The sequence below is a fragment of the Heterocephalus glaber genome, unplaced genomic scaffold (genome assembly GCF_053883595.1).
Source record: "Heterocephalus glaber isolate CG9 unplaced genomic scaffold, H.glaber_assembly_v1.0 deba00001561, whole genome shotgun sequence".
NCBI classification, from domain to species: Eukaryota; Metazoa; Chordata; class Mammalia; order Rodentia; family Bathyergidae; genus Heterocephalus; species Heterocephalus glaber.
Genome location: NW_028258349.1, coordinates 12,720,371 through 12,737,966, shown reverse-complemented (window position 1 = coordinate 12,737,966; position 17,596 = coordinate 12,720,371). Strand labels below are relative to the sequence as shown.

Sequence of the window (17,596 nt, the reverse complement as noted above, 5' to 3'; positions counted from 1 at the left end):
TCCATTCCAACCAGATAAATTTAAGCCTTCTACTCATAATCATTGTTCACATATTGATTGGGTAGATTTATCATCTCCTTTCTCAGTCTTCTTACCAGTGGACTACTGGAACAGAAAGTATTTTCTTGATTTAAATAGAAATACATTACTTGAAGGAATCTACCTTGCCTTCACACTGATTTAAAATCTAGCTGGGCATGGTCGCACATGCCTGTAATTCCAGCACTGGGAAGACTGAGGCAGGAGGATCACAGCAAGTTCAAGCTCAGCCTGGGCTTGATAGGAGTTCAAAGGCACTCTGAATTACACAGCAAGACCTTGTCTCCAAAAAAATAAAATAAATAAATAAAATCTAAGTTGTAAGTAGTCAAAGAGCACATATAGAAAAACCTTTTTCATCTCCAGTAATTTAAATTTTGCAATAATATGGTGGGAGATGGAATGTGTAGATTACACTATTAGTTTGTGGGAAAATGTCCTATTATGTAAGGTTTGGGGGATAGAGATTTGATTGTGGTCTCATACAGAAAACTGAAGTTTTGCGTTCATCCTCTTTGATCTGTTTGATCCATTACTGCCACCAGTTCCTACAAATCATGGGCAGCCAGTAAAAACCTTTTCTAGTATTCCAATGCTCTTGTAAATTTATTATTCTTATCTTTTAAGTTTCTTCTCTCTTTTTTTGGTTTGTTTTTATGATACTGAGGCACTGGTACTAGGGCCTTTACATTGAGCTACATCCCCAGCCCTTTTTATTTTGAGACGGGGTCTCACTAAGTTGCCCAAACACAATTCTGCCACCAAAAGTGCTTAGATTATACAGTAGTTGTGCAGCACCATGCCTAGATTTCTTCTGATTTTATGTGTGCAAGAGGAGATGCATATGCTAGTCTACTCTTGACTCAAGATGGTACTTTGTCCTGTTGTCATCTTTCTTTCAGAAAATTCCTCATCTCTCATCCTTTAAAATAATGGCTTCTGGGCTGGGGATTTAGCTCAGTGGTTCCGGTGCCTGCCACGCAAGCACAAAGTCCCAAGTTTGATCCTCGGTACCAAAAAAAACAAACAACAATAAATAAATAATATAATAAAATAATGGCTTCCCCATCCACTAATTGGTTCTCTTCTCTTCACAGCTTCTTTTTGTTTATACAACCAGATTCACTGTACAAGAGTCACTGTGAAGGCTACATGTACTCTGATTGTAGTGACTCTCAGATACCTCTATCCATTCTTGACAGGGTGTCAGAACTATATATTCAACGTCCAATAGTTAGCACCACCTATATGTTCTGTAGACACTTCAAGTATATTCCAAGGTTTACCTCATTACCTCTTTTGGTCCAGCGTATTCTTTCTTCTATTTGTCATCTTCATTTTCTAGTCCCAGAACCCATACACTTGGCTATGCAGATAAAAGCAAGAGCTGTGCCTCTCTTTTTTCACTCTACACCAATTTCTGACCAATTTTTGTCACACGTCATCACACAAAAACCAGTTATTCTCTGTCAGCCTGTTAATACTCAAAATCACTAATATTCATAATACTCTTAACTGTCTTTTTCACCCAGCACACCTTAAGCTTTCTTCAGTCTATAAGAGTATTGCCTCTAATGTACAAATGTTATCACATAACATGTGTTTGACTTACATTTCTTTATATTCTTCATACTCCTTAAGCAGCAGACCCAAAGAGGGGCATGTATCACAGTGAACTGTACAAGACAATATATTGGCAGAGAAAAAAATACTAACCATTTCTGTTCAAGAGTAATAATCATGGAATCCAGGCATGGTGGCCCATGTCTGTAATCCTAGCACTCTGGAAGGCTGAGGCAGAAGGATAGCAAGTTCCAGCCCAGCTTGGGCAACTTAGTGCTTTAGTGAGACCCTGTCTCAAAATAAAAAATAAATGGCTCAATGAAAAGGCCATCAATTCAATTCTCAATTCCAGTAATCTTAATAATAATAATAATAATAATACCATAGTAATCATTAACAATGTAAGTTACCATTAACACCCAATGATGATTTGTGAATATGTTGGAAATGTGCTAAGTACGTTTTTAAAATAGTGCTTTGAGGGAAAACAATCCAGTATTATTCTATCATATCCCACTGCCTACCTTCCCCTATACCTTTTCCTTTTTAGAGCTCAAATCCATTCCTAACATACTGTGCCTTTTGCTGTTTCCTGAATTTGCTAGCTGGTTTTCTTCTCCCCATGAATTTTTAAAAGCTAATGCCCTGTATTCCTTCAAAACAAATTTATTGTGAGTACAAAATTTTTATGTCCTCAATGAAACCTCAGAGTACTAAATGAAATATTTCTTTGGTTTGTGACACTTTCTCCTGGTACATACATCTTTATATCTGTAATACCTGTTGAGTCCATCTATTTTCATTTATTCCTCTTTCTTAGCCTGTAACTTCTCATGAGTAGGATCAGTATTTTATTAATTTTGGTCATCAGACAACCAGTCACATTCAGAAAGATATTGTGATATCAGTGTATATATTTTAGAATGATATAGTAATACTGATGAATGCATTTGCATAGAGAGAAGCTTCTATAAGACACAATATAAGAAAACTAGTCTTGGACCGGGGATTTAGCTCAGTGGTTCTGCCGCCTGCCTCACAAGCACAAGGTCCCAAGTTCGATACCCGGTACCAAAAAAAAGAAAACTAGTCTGACCACTTCGCATTGTCAGAACTAGGTCTCCAGTGTCTAGTTCTCGCCCATTTCCGATCACTTCAGGATGAACTAGAGTATGCCCTTACAGGGATCAGTGTCATTGAAGGATGTGACTGTGGACTTCACTGAGGAAGAGTGGCAGCAACTGGACACAGCTCAGAAGGCCCTCTACATGGATGTGATGTTGGAAAACTATTGCCACTTCATCTCTATGGGTAAGGGAACACTCTGAATATTTCAATGTTATGTGTCTCCTTTTAAGAATCTCTGAAAAATAAGAAACTTTGAAGTTCAGTGATCAGAGGTGATGAATCACTTTATTAACAGAACATAAGAGATACCCTCACTTGCATATTACAAAGTATTAACTTTGGTAGTAAATTAATGTGTATCTTATCTGCCACCTTGAAGCTGAATCTCTCTCTTCTTTTTAGTTTGAAGTATAAACTGCTTAGATCAAGTTTCATTTTTCATTATCAGGGTTTCACATAACTAACCCTGAAACAATCCACGAGTTGGAACAAGGAGAAGAGCTATGGACAGAGAGAATTTTTCCAAGTCAGAGCTACCTGAGTAAGTCTGTACAGATAAATGTGTAGTGGACTTTAAATCTCAGCTAGTTTACAATAAAAAAAACAACAGATCCCTTCAGCCTGGTGCAGTGGTTCATGCCAGCACTATGGGAGGCTGAGAAAGAAGGATCCCAAGTTCAAGCCCAGCCTGGACAACTTGGCAAAACCCTGTATCAAAATTTTAAAAATAGGGCTGGGGATTTAGCTCAGTGGTTTCACCACCTGCTGCACAAGCACAAGGCCCTGAGTTTGAGCCCCGATACCAAAATAAAACCAAAAAACTGCAAAAGCAAAATTTTAAAAATAAAAAATGGTTGGGGATATACCACAATATGAAAGGCCTAGGTTCATTCCCCAGGACTGCAAAAAGAAAAAGGAAAGGAAAGAAAAAAAAGAAAAAAATCCTTTCAAAGATGTTTTTAGAAATCTATATATTTTTAAATGTATATAATATAAAATTTGCCACTTTTTTTTGTTTTATTTGAGACAGGATCTTACTTTATAATTCAGGCTGGCCTTAAACTCACTGTGTAGCCCAGGCTGGCCTCAAACTTGAAGCGATCCTCCTGTCTCAGCCTCCTGAGTGCTGGGATTACAGGTGTGGGCCAATACCCTCAGCTAAAATTTGCCATTTTAAACAATTGTAGGCATATATTTCAGTGTCATTAAGTACATTCACAGTGTTTCGCAATCATCACCACCATCCTTCTCTAGAACTCTTCATCTTGCAAAACTGAAACACTGTACTATTTAAGCAATAAATTCCCATTACCCAAACTTCTAGCCCCTGGAAACTACCATTCTACTTTATGTTTCTGTAAATTTTACTACCTTAAGTATTTCTTGTAAGTGGAATCATTTAGTAATTGTACTTTTTTGACTGGCTTGCTTCATGTAACATAATCGTCAGAGTTCATTCATGTTGTAGCATATGTCAGAATTTCCTTCCATTTTAAGGCTAGTTAATATTCCATTGTATATATATACATCTTTTTATAAATATACATTTTGCTTATTCATCATCTATTGATTATGTGGGTTCCTTCCATCTTTTGGCTGTTGTGAATAATGCCGCTGCTACATGGGTGTACAGATATCACTGTGAGTCTCTGTTTTCACTTCTTTTAGATATGTATCCAAAAGTAGAATTGCTGGATCATATAGGAATTCTGTTTAATTTTTATGACGTTATCATACTGTTTTCCATAGTTGTTACACCATTTTATATTACCACCTTAGTACACAAGGGTTCCAATTGCTGCCCAGTTTCACTAACACTTGTTATTTTCTAGGATTGTGTTTTGTTTTGTTACTGTTTTTCACTACTGGAGACTGAACCCAGGGCCTCACTTGTGCTAGGCAAGCACTCTACCTCTGTGTTACATCCCCAACCCTTTTTGAAATTTTATTTTGAGACAAGGTTTCACTAAGCTGCCCAGGCTGATCTTGAATTTGCAGTCCTCCTGTTTCTGCTTCCCAAGTAGCTGGGATTAAAAGCATGTGCCACTTTGCCCAGAATATCCTAGGTTTTTGTTTTGTGGTGGAGATTGGACTTTGCACTGACCTACATGCCTCACACTTTTAAATTTTTAAATTTTAAGACAGGGTCTTGCTAAGTTTCTAAGTTGCCCAGGTTGGGTTTGAACTTTCTTTTTTGGGGGTGGGGGGTTGAACTTTCAATCCTTTTCCGTCACCCAGCCTCCTAAACTGCTGGGATTACAAGTGTGCACCACTCTACCACCCTACCCAGTGGGGTTTTTTGATAGTAGTCATCCTAATACTGATCTTTTTTAAAGGCTGAGATCTGTGAAGTATGTGTACATGGCTGCCTTTCATATTCCTGAAATATAAATTTTAGTTTTGAGTATTACTTCCCATTTAAATCTTTTCCTTTGCCTTGTGTCTCTAGAAATATTGACTACCTTACCAAGGATCCATTCCAGGCTTTGTAGGTATGATGTACATAAAGATCTTAAATGTAAAGTCCTTTGAGTTCTGACAGAAGTAGAAAACCATATATCTTTTTAGAATTTTTTTTTATTTTTTATTTTTTTTGGTACCGGGGATGGAACTCAGGACCTTGCACTTGCGAGGCAGGCAGTGGAACCACTGAGCTAAATCCCTGGCGCGAAAACAATATATCTTAAGGATATTTCCATTGACCCATTAAATTCTATAGGCCTCATCCATGTCAGATCTCTTCCTCTAGGATAATTACACCTGTGACTTTTACCAACACACATTAGTTTTGTTTATTCTAGACCTTCTCTTTTTTCATTCAGCTTAATTGGAATGTAATCAATTGTACAAATATACTATTTTATTTATTTATCTCCTGTAATAGAAATTTGAGATGTTTCCAGTTTGGGACTATTGTGAATAAAGCTGCTATAAACATTCTTATAAAAATCTTTTTGTGGACATATGTGTTTATTCCTCCTCAGTAAACACCTAGCCCTGATATTGCTGATTTGTAAGACAGGCATATGTTTAACTTTAAAAAAAAAACAAACCAGCCAGTTTTTAAGTTACTGTGTCACTGCAATGTATGAGACTTTTGATTGCCCCACTTTCTCTTCTTCATTTAACATTATTAATATTTTCATTTTGGTCATTCTGATCGTATATCTTTGCAGTTTAATTTATATTTCTCTTATTACTGATGATATTAAAACTTTTCAAGTGCTTTTGTTTTTTTAAGTACCAGGGATCAAACTCAGGACCTTGCACTTGCAAGGCAGGCAGTGGCACCACTGAGCTAAATCCCCAGCTCCTTTTCAAGTGCTTTTGACATTGGAAGTGTTTGTTCAAGTGTTTTATTCATTTCTTTAATTGGGTAGTATATATTTTTCATTGAATACTGGGAATTCTTTATATTTTTAAATAGGACTCTTTTGTTCAATGTACACATTGCAAATATTTCCCCTAATATATGACTTGTGTATTCATTTTTGTGCCCTTTCATGGGCATGAGTTTTTAGTTTTGATGAAGTCCAGGTAATTTTTTTCTTTTATAATTAGTTCTTTGATCTCACAAATATTCATCTATAGTAGATTGTGATTTTATTTTCCTGCATTTTCTTCTAAGAATTTTGTGTATATTTTGTTTTTATCATTAGTTCTCTGGTCCATCTGTTGTTAAGTTTTATTTATAATGTGAGATACAGTTCAAGGATGAATTTTCATCCATATGGATATCAGTTTGTTCCATCACCATTTGTTGAATTGGTTTGATGATCATAGAAGATTATTTGATCATATTCATGTCAGTTTGTTTTGGAATTCTGTATTCTTCTTTGTTGATTCATTTTAAGTCTTAGTGACAATATTACCTGGTCTGTGATTATTATAAATTTATAATGAGTCCTGAGGTCAGTTACAGTAAGTCCTCCAACTATATTTTTTTTTGGTTATTGTAGGTAATTTTCTTTTCAAATACATTTTAGAATCAAGTTCTTGACTTCTTTAAATAAATAAGAGTTTTTGTTTGTGAGAACCAATGTGTTATCATTATTGAGCCTTCTGGTATATAACTATATTATAGCTTCCCATTTTGGTTCGCTTCCTAATTCCTATAAGTAGTATTTTACTATTTTTAGTTTAGAGGTCTTACACCTTGTTTGTTACATTTATCCCTAAGATTTAATATTTTTGATACTATTGCAAGTTGTAGGCTTGTGTGTGTGCATGCGCACGCACATGCATGTGCTGATAATTAAACCCAGAGCCTTGAGCATGCACTACTGAGTTATACCTCCAGCCCAGTAGTAGGATTTAAATTTTGTCTTTTTCTAGTTTGTTGCTAATCTGTGTAACCACAATTAGTATTCATATATTGCCTTTACACATTTCTGGTTGTATTCTTGTTGTCATTATTGTTTAGTATAGTAGTCCCCCCCTTAACCAGAGTTTCACTTTCCACTGTTTCAGTTACTCATGTTTATCCACAATCCTAAACATATTAAATATAAAGTTCCAGAAATAAATAATTCATAACTTTTCAAATGCATGTTGTTCTGAGTAGCATGATGAAAACTTAAAATGTCCCACTTTGCCCAACCTAACATATGAATCATCTGTTGTCCATCAATCAATATAGTTAGATACCCACCAGTTAGTCACTCAATAGCTGTCTTGGTTATTAGATTGAATGTGGAAGTATCAATATTGAATGTTTGTGTTCAAATAACCCTTATGTAGTAGCATAACTACTTCACAATGCCTCTGACATTTATCAAATTTTATATCAGCATATAATCACTGTATTATCTCATATGACAAGAGGATGGGTGAATATATAGTACAATACAATAAAATATTTTGAGAGAGGGACTATATTCACATAATTTTAAATGTACTATATAGTTATAATTCTTCTATTATTATTTATTGGTGTTTATCATACTGTACCTAACATAAATTAAACTTTATCAGAGGTTTGTATAGGAAATAAGATAGTATATAAGGTTCACTAATACTCAGTTTCAGGCATCCACTTGGGGATCTTCTTTACATGGGAAAGTTCTCTTTACATAGTTTTTTGACAGTTTTAGTAATAAATGGGTACCAATTTTAACAAATGCCTTTTCTTTTTTTTTTAACTGTTTATACATTTTTTGCAAAATATTTATTGGTACATTTTAGATATGCATAATGATAACATTCATCATAGAGAATTTATACCTGTACATGATATATCTTCCTTCTTTTTTTCCCATTCGTCCCTCCTTTCAACCCCTCTTCCCCTTCTTATTTACAAGAGCTTTGTTTCCATTTTTCCTTCTATTCTTTTTTTCTTGTCCCTGCTTTCCTTTCCCCTTGCCCTCCCTTGTTTCATTTCTCATTTGAACATTTTCTTCCCATTCCCCAATATCTATTATATATTTTAGTCCTTATTTCCACTTTCAGTTTCTCACACCAGAGAAATAGCAGTATTTAAACATATGTGTGTCTGATTTATTTCACTTAAGAGTATGGTCTCATGGTCCATCCATTTAGCTAGAAATGTCTCAAGCTTATCCTTCTTTGTGACACAGTAGTACTCCATTGTATTAAAAAACCCACCACATCTTCTTTATCCATTCATCAGTTGATGGGCATTTGGGGTGTTTCCAAGATTTACCTATTACAAACTGTGCTGCTATAAACATGGGTCTGCATATATCACTGTGGTATGCTTTTAATTCTTTTGGGAAGATACCAAAAAGGGAAATATCTGGGTCAAATGGAACCTTTAATTTTCTGAGGAATCTCCACACTGATTTCCACAGTGGTTGTACTCCCACCAATGATGAAGAAAGGTTCCTTTTCTGCACAGCTCTGCCAGCATTTGTTATTTGATGATTTCTTGATAACAGCCATTCTTTCTGGAGTGAGATGGAATCTCAGTGTTATTTTAATTTGCATCTCTAGAATGACCGGTGATATTGAACATTTTTTCATATATTTCCTTTTTCTACTTTTTCATCTGAGAAGTGTCTATTCATTTCAGATGCTCATTTTTTGATTGGGTCTTTAAATTGAGGGGAGTCTCATTGTTTTGAGTTCTTTATATATTCTACATAGTAGTCCTTTGAGGAACAGCTGGCAAAATTGTTTTCCAACACTATGGGTTGTCTCTTCACTCTGTTGGTGGTTTCTCTTGCTGTGCAAAGCTCCCCCCTCCACCATGGATCAAACTCAGGACTTTGCACTTGTGAGGCAGGTGCGGCGCCACTGAGCTAAATCCCTAGCCCAAAGCTTTTCTTTTTGGTACGGGGGATTGAACTCGGGACCTTGTGCTTGCAAGGTAGGCACTGGAACCACTGAGCTAAATCCCTGGCCCAAACTCAATCTGGATTCAAACTCTTTTTTTTTTTTGGGTACCAGGGATTGAACTCCGGACCTTGCGCTTGCCAGGCAGGCGGCAGAACCACTGAGCTAAATCTCAGCCCTCAAAGCTTTTTAATAAGATGAGATTGATTTTTTGTGATAGTTCCTGTGCAATTGGGGTTTTGTTCATCAAGTCTTTGCCTACACCAGTGTCAAGAGTTCTACAGAATATTATATATTCCAACAGAATATTTTTAATATTTAGATCTTTGATCCCTTTTGATTTTAGTTTAGTGCGTGGTGAAAGATATGAGTCTAGTTTTAATCTTCAGCCTATGAAAAGTCAGTTTTTCAAGTATCATTTATTAAAGAGGCTTTCTTCTGTTTGGTTCCTTTGTCAAATATAAGGAGGCTGAGTATATCTGGAGTTGTTTCTGCATCTTCTAATATGTTCCACTGATTGTCAGGTCTGTTTTTTTGCCAGTACCATGCTGTTTTTATCACAGTAGCTTTGTAGTATAATTTCAAGTCAGGGATTATGATGCCCCCGCTTTGCCTTTGTTGCCCAGAATTGCCTTTGCTATTCTAAGTCTCTTCTGGTTCCAAATGAATTTTCGTATTGTTTTCTCTAATTTTGTGAGATATGCTGTTGGAATTTTTATTGAGATTGCATTAAATCTGTATAACAATTTTGGAAGTATGGCCATTTTCACTATATTGGTTCTTCCTATCCAAGAACAATATCTTTCCATTTTTTGATATCTTATTCAATCTCCTTTTTCAGAATACTGTAGTTTTTAATGTAGAGGTCTTTTGCTTCTTTTGCTTCCTTCATTAGATTGATTTCTAGGTATTTCATTTTTTTTGATGCTATTGTGAAAGGTATTGTTTCCCTAATTTTTCACTTAGTGAGTTTGTTGTTCATGTACAGGAAGGTATTGATTTTTGAGTATTGACTTTGTATCTAGCTACGTGACTGAATTTGGTTATTAAATCTAGAAGTCTTGATGGAGTTTTGGGAGTCTTCTATGTAGAGTATCATATCATCTGCAAATAGTGATAATTTAACTTCTTCCCTTCCTGTCCCTATTTCTTTTATTTCTTTCTCTTGTCTAATTGCTCTGGCTAATGTTTCCAGAACTATATTGAATAAGAGTGGTGACAGTGGACATCCTTGTCTTGATCCTGTTTTTAGAGTGAAAGCTTCAAGTTTTTCTCCATTTAGTATGGTGTTGGCTGTTAGTTTGTCATAAATGCTTTTATCAGATTGAGATAAAGAACATCTACTCCAATTTTCTGTAGGGTTTTTATCATGGGTATTGGACTTTGTGAAATGCTTTTTCTACATCTATTGAGATGATCATATGGTTTTTGTCTTTGACTCTGTTAATATGGTGTATTACATTTATTTATTTGCATATGTTGAACCATCCCTGCACCCCTAGTATGAATCCTACCTTGGTCATGGTGTATAATCTTCTTAATGATTTGCTGCATTCTGTTTGCTAGTATCTTATTGAGGATTTTTGCATCAATGTTCATTAGGAAGATAGGTCTGTAGTTCTTTTTTTTGTTGTGTCCTTCTCTGGTTTTGGTATTAGGGTAACAAATGCCTTTTCTGCATCTATTAAGATGATTGCTATTATTTTTCTTTACTGTGTCACCACATTGTATTACATTGATCAATGTAAATATTGGATGAACTTTGTCCACTTGGAAAAGACACATTATCTTTGTTATAGATTGCTGAAGTAAGTTTGGTAATAATTTAGTAAGCTTTTACAAAGGATAGAGCTCTACAGTTTTCTTGTAATATCCTTATAAAGTTTTTAGAGTAGTTGTATTGGCTACATCAAACAAACTGGGGATACTTCCTCATCAAACATTTTCTCTTTTCTTTTTTTTTTTCTTTTGGTACCAGGGATTGAACTCAGGACCTTGTGCTTGCCAGGCAGACACGGCACCACCAAGCGACATCCCCGGCCCTCAAACGTTTTCTTACATAAGTTGTGTAGGATTGGTATTGTTGCTTACTTAAATGTTTGATCAAAATTATCATTAAGCCATCTGGACCCCCAAATTAATAATTCAAGATTTCTCCTTCCAGCTTTGAGGAAGGAATAGAGTCTAAAATTATACTTCTATGGATGTAATTAGAAAACCGAGGAAAATCATTTTCATGTATTCAATAACAGGAAGCACAAGCATGAGAGATGAGAAACAGATGAGATGGTTCCTACTTTATTTCAGGCTTTTATCTGAAGGTAGCTTACAGACTGCAATGCAGAGAGAGATCCAAAAACAACTTGGCAATTTCAGGGGTTTTCAATTTGCGGGGACTGATTGGAGTTCAAGTGTTAAAGTAGTTAGAACTTGCAGGGCACATTTCCAAAAAAGAGGGAGTTATGCAGAGAAAGAATTCTCTTGATTGTTTAGCTAAATACAAGTGTGCACCTATGTGGGTGAAACGTAGTGCCCTTCTGGATGTCTCCAAAGCCCATTGAGTGGATACAGTGTCCAGAGTTTTTCTTCTAGTTTGCTTTTTCATCTCAGCAAGGCAGTTGCTTTTGGGAGTCCCTGAGTCCTTTGAGTGCCTCCAGTGTGGGTAGGGGGCCAAGGTAACTCTAGGGGCTAGAATGGAGAGGGAAAGGTCTGCCACAGGTGGACAGAGGGATGGCAAATGTAGAGGTTTGAAGGGGAACATATCAAAGGATTCAGGGGAACCAAAGGGAAAAGAGAATGTGGTAAAAGAAAGGAATGGGAAGCAATGAGAAGAAATGGTATTATAGGCTCCAGTTTAGAGAGATCTTAAATTTCCCAAATAGACCACTAATGTTCATATTATACCAATGAGAAAGGAAAGAGACAGAGTTGGCAGAGCATGTGGGAAGCATATACCATCAACTGAGAAGTCTCCATAGGAAAAAAACAGGATCAAATAGAACAGAGAGGTTTCACAGAATCAGGAATCTTCTAGTCTAGGGAATTACACAGTGAATTCCCGTTCAAAAGAAAGAGCTAGGAAGAAACACTTCCAGACCAGGAAGTTAGGAAGTAATCACCCACTCAAAACAGAACTGGGAAGAAAAACATAAATTTTTTTCATTAGCCTTTCACGAGTATCAAATGTACCCTAAATGAGCCTTTTTTATTAGCACATATTAATTATACAGAATAATAGGCCTCACTGTGACATTGTCATACATACATATATGTTGATCATGTCCTTTCCCTCATTAACTTCCCTTATCCTTCTCTTCCCCCTTCCTCCCTTCTACTTTCATGTTGTCTTTTTTTCTTTTTCTTTTCTTTTTTTTTTTTTTTTGGTACCAAGGATTGAACTCGGGACCTTGCACTTTTGAGGCAGGCAGCGGAACCACTGAGCTAAATCCCCTGCCCTTTTTGTCTTTTTCTAGACTCTGAACTCGGGACCTTGTGCTTGTGAGGCAGGCAGCAGATATATACCACATTTTAAAAAGGAGCTTTTGTCACCCTCAATTCTTGTCTTCTTTTTTTTTTTTTTTGGTACCAGGGATCAAACTTGAGTCCTTGCGCTTGCCAGGCAGGCGGTGCACTGAGCTAAATCCCCGGCCCCTCAATTCTTGTCTTTATAAAAGTCCTGCGAGCTATAAGAATCTGATCCATTTTCAAATTGTGATTTCCTTATTTTATGCCAATGGCTTTCAGATAGACATTTCAACCCATTTCTCTAGTGGCATATTTTAATTTATAGAAATATGAGTGTCAGTTGCCCTATCTTTTTCTTGTCAATATATCTGAAATAATAATTATCTTTACCTTTATTTTCTTATTCTTTTATTCCTATAATCCTTTTTATCCACATTTGTTCCTTTATTTATTTATTTGTTTGTTTATTCATTTATTTATTTTGCAGGGATTGAACTCAGGACCTTGCACTTGCCAGGGAGACATGGTGCCACTGAACTACATCCCCAAGCCCTTCCTATATTCTTTTATTCTCATAACCAGCCTCCATAGTATCACATCCGTTCCATCATTTCTGTCATACTTTACTGATCTCTCCACAATTTGTGGTATATTTTCTCACTCTGTAATATCATTACATGTGCTTTTATTCTCATTTGCCACTGACCTGTTCCAAAATGAGAGCCTTATTATTTTAGGTGTGAATTGCTGCTATTTCTCTTTGGATTTGCAGTGATTTTTTTCCTTCATTCTTTCAGTTTATATTGTCAATATGCTAAAAAATATCACTTCTTATATGAAATTTAAGTCCTTCCTTTTCAAGAGCTGACAGAATAATACCCCTTTTAGTTATTCCAAATGTATTTCTCTGACTGAGAACTCTATTTGCTCAAGTCTTCTAAATATACTTAATGTGGGCTAGGGGTGTAGTTCAGTGGTAAAACACTTACTTAGCTTGCTGAGTCAAGTCCTCAGCACTGAAAAAAATATATGAATATATTTATGAATAAAATTTATTTTATTCCTGGGCCAGGGATTTAGCTCAGTGGTGCTGTGCCTGCCTTGCAAGCATAAGGTCCTGAGTTCAATACCCAGTACCCCAAAAAATTTTTTTAATTTTATTCCTTAGAGCTGGACCTTTCCTTATATAGCAGATACTGTATATGTTTCCTATATATTCTTGTGCTGTTAGCCAACTGTGAAGCTTGAGGATGCAGTAGTCCACACAAAATCACTCTTACTTCTGATGCCAGCTGTAAGTTAGGGACCAACACCACCCTTAGGTTTGATAATTTGCTAAAAGGACTGTCTTAAGTACTTTCTTGTTCCTGGGATGAAATCCCCAACACCTACAGTATGTTTTTCTGATTCTCTGCTTTAAACAGAAAGTAAATCAGTTCTATGGACAGGTAAGGTCTAGACTCTAGACCAGTGTTACTGTAAACACTAGGAAATGAATTTGAGAAAGTGCATTGGCGAAGGAAAGCTAAATGGAACTGAATAAAAATGAGTGGAAACATCTTGTGCCACTTAATAAGGCATGAAAGGATAAACGTATGGGATTTCATCTCTGCCTAAATAAATTCCTTGTCACATTGCTTATTGTTTAGTACCCTTGCTGGTCACATCATTATGTCCGAGTCTTCCCTTCCAAGAACAACCCCTCTTTCACCATTTTTTGTCTCCTGCTTACTTGTCCTTGGGTTTATTTACCTTCTCCATACAACTTATAGTTACAGCATCCCAAAGATACAAGTGTTTTTATTCGTGCCATCTTCATTTTAATGGTGCAGTAGGATTTGTGTTCATGTTTTGTACATTTTCTCTTCACTTATATGAAGACTTACAATGTTGTTAATTATATTCTTTTCTAGAAGATGAGAAGCCTGAAGCTGTTTTAATGAAGTTCAGAGAATACCAAGACATACATTCTAGATCAGTTATATTCATCAATCACAAAAAAACAGTTAAGGAGAGAAGTAATATTTATGGGAAAACACTTACTCTAGGAAAGAACCATATTATTTCAAAAACATTATATGAACATAAATCTGATGGAAAAGTTTTGAAAAATATTTCAGAATTAGTTATTAGAAATATAAACCCTGTAAAAGAAAAGGTTGGTGAGAGTAATGGATGGCAGAAATCAATCCTCAATACTAAGCATGAAAAAATCCATCCTGCAGTAAATCTCCATAAACAAACAGAAAGAAATCTCACTGGTAAACAAGAGCTTACTCAACAGCAGAAAGTTCAAACTCCAGAGCAACCATTTGAATGTAATGAATGTGACAAATCCTTCCTTATGAAAGGAATGTTATTTTCACATAATGGAGCTCACAAAAGAGAAAGAACATTTGAATATAATAAAAATGGAATTGGTTTCATGGAAAAGTGTGAGCTGGGTGTCCATCCCCATAATCTTATAGAAAAGAAGCCCTCTGAATACAGCAAATATGGGAAATTCCTGTGCAGAAAGCCTGTTTTTATTATGCATCAAAGATCTCAAACAGAAGAGAAACCCTTTCAGTGTCCTTACTGTGGAAATAGCTTCAGAAGAAAATCATACCTCATTGAACATCAGCGAATTCACACAGGCGAGAAACCCTATGTTTGCAATCAATGTGGAAAAGCCTTCCGTCAGAAGACAGCCCTCACTCTTCATGAGAAAACACATATAGAGGGGAAACCCTACCTTTGTCTTGATTGTGGGAAGTCCTTCCGCCAGAAGGCAACCCTCACTAGACATCACAAGACACATACAGGGGAGAAAGCCTATGAATGTACTCAGTGTGGAAGTGCCTTTAGAAAGAAGTCATACCTCATTGATCATCAAAGAACTCACACAGGCGAGAAACCATATCAATGTAATGAGTGTGGGAAGGCATTTATCCAGAAGACAACCCTCACAGTACATCAGAGAACTCACACAGGAGAGAAACCCTATATTTGTAATGTATGTGGGAAATCCTTCTGCCAAAAGACAACCCTCACACTTCATCAGAGAATTCACACAGGGGAAAAACCCTATATTTGTAATGAATGTGGGAAATCCTTCCGCCAGAAGGCAATCCTTACTGTTCACCACAGAATACATACAGGAGAAAAATCCAATGGATGTCCTCAGTGTGGGAAAGCCTTTAGTAGGAAATCTAACCTCATCCGTCATCAGAAAACTCACACAGGAGAGAAACCATATGAATGTAAAGAATGTGGGAAGTTCTTCAGTTGTAAGTCAAACCTCATTGTCCACCAGAAAACTCACAAGGTAGAAAGCATGAGAATTCTGTAAGTGATGTAACATTTTTGTAAAACTTTTTAAGTCATAGTAAACCCTGTACCTGGTGTTGCTTGCAAGTATAATAATATTGAATGATTTAAGATACTATACTACATATTTACTGTTTGCTGCCCACACACACACCATTTCTGGGTAAATTAAATGAGAATCTTTGAGGGAAAAAAATCCTAACGTTTTTGTTATTAGATTCAGGATACTCAAATTTCCTCTGTCAAATTGCTTTAAAAATGCTTTCAACGTTGTTTATTTCTAATTCAATATTTGTCTTTTTGTGGACCTGTAATAAGCAGTTGGCTAACCAGCAGTGGTCCAAGGCTATACTGTGAATAGAAGTGCTTTAAAAGAAAGGAGGTGAACTTGTATTTCTCATGGCAAATATGGAATCAGTTGTTACCTCTTTAAAGTTACTCATAGTTTTAATTTCCAACATTATAAATTAGTTTTGCACATTAAAAACCTTTATAAATTGGATTATATATCATATAGTCTTTAATATGCAGCTTGTGTCGGGGCCAGGGATTTAGCTCTGGTTTTGCAGCCTGCTGTGCAAGCGCAAGGACCCGAGTTCAATCCCTGGTACCAAAAAAAACCAGGCAATCAATATCCAGCTTGTGTCATTCATTATGTCTCTAAGTCTCATAATCAACGCATGTGGCAGAAGCTTATTTTCATTCTGTATAGAATTCTATTAGTGTATCACAATTTATCCATTCTACTATTGATGGACTTTTACATTGTTAACAGCTTAGGGTCATAATAAATAATGCTTCTGAGAACATACTTGTCTTTTGGAGTACTTATATTCACTGTTTTGTGTATATACTTAGGTGGTGGAATTTCTGGGACCCGGGCATATGTATGTTCAATCACCTTTGGTAGATACTGCCAAATAACTCAGGATTTTCACACAATAAAATAATTTATTCTGAAAGAAAATGACTATGAATATTATCAATATTGTGAGGATTCAAACCACAGAATTGATACTAAAGGAAAACTATCAGTGTTATTAGGCAAACTGGGAATGTGAACGTAATGCACATAGAAAGGCTTTTAGTCACAAATCTTAACCACTTCACTCAGGCAACACATTTGTTTACATACTATCCCAAACGTCACTTGGGCATACGTAATTTCAACCAGTAGATTCCTTTTTTTTTTGGTACTGGGGATTGAACTCAGGACCTTGTGCTTCCCAGGCAGGCATGGTGCCACTGAGCTACATCCCTGGCCCAAATCAGTCAATTTCTTATATTGAATAAATTTGATAAAATTGTTGTTTTTATATTTCCTGTTATATTATCAAATATAACAAATGTGAGGTTGCCTTTAGCCACCATTGATGCCTTATTATTAAACAAAAAGTTATGCAAGAGAAAGGCAAGCATCCTGCATTTCCCTTGGTTAACATCAGAGTTCTAACTGGAGACAACTCCTGTGAAAGTATTGAAGTTGGAGAATGGGTAGTAGGAATATGGCCTTTATTCATGGCCTTTGTCTTGCTGGTCATACAGAAATGTTGAATAGGGAAAAGCTTATACAACTCTTTCCCAAAATTAGGGAATTCACATTGGATAGGAACTCTTCAAATGAGTAGGAGAATGACTTTAGCCATACCTCACTTCTTATAAAATTTCAAAGAATTTATACCAAAAATAAAGAATGGTTACATTCTTATTAAATTTGATTAAAAGAATTTTCCTGTGCAAATGCATACTTTCCAATTTTGTAAAAATTAAAACAGATCCCACAGATCTGCTGTGAATA

General features: G+C 35.9%; 1 protein-coding gene across 32 annotated transcripts in view; it reads left to right on the top strand.

The window, feature by feature from the left end:
* The window catches only part of Znf382 (zinc finger protein 382), a 162,273-nt gene extending 145,666 nt beyond the window's left edge, over positions 1–16,607 (top strand). For 13 of the 32 annotated variants that reach the window (XM_087191252.1, XM_087191257.1, XM_087191245.1 and 10 more), the window contains 3 exons: positions 1,137–2,913; positions 3,179–3,271; positions 14,403–16,607. In XM_087191252.1, coding sequence (XP_087047378.1) covers positions 2,775–2,913; positions 3,179–3,271; positions 14,403–15,820 — 1,650 coding nt within the window. In that variant the 5' untranslated portion in view covers positions 1,137–2,774 and the 3' untranslated portion in view covers positions 15,821–16,607. Of the gene's footprint in view, positions 1–1,136; positions 2,914–3,132; positions 3,272–11,002; positions 11,093–14,402 lie in introns of those variants that run through there. The other 19 variants (XM_004858994.4, XM_021239479.2, XM_004858992.3 and 16 more) reach the window with 12 other exon arrangements.
* Positions 16,608–17,596: the final 989 nt, after the last annotated feature.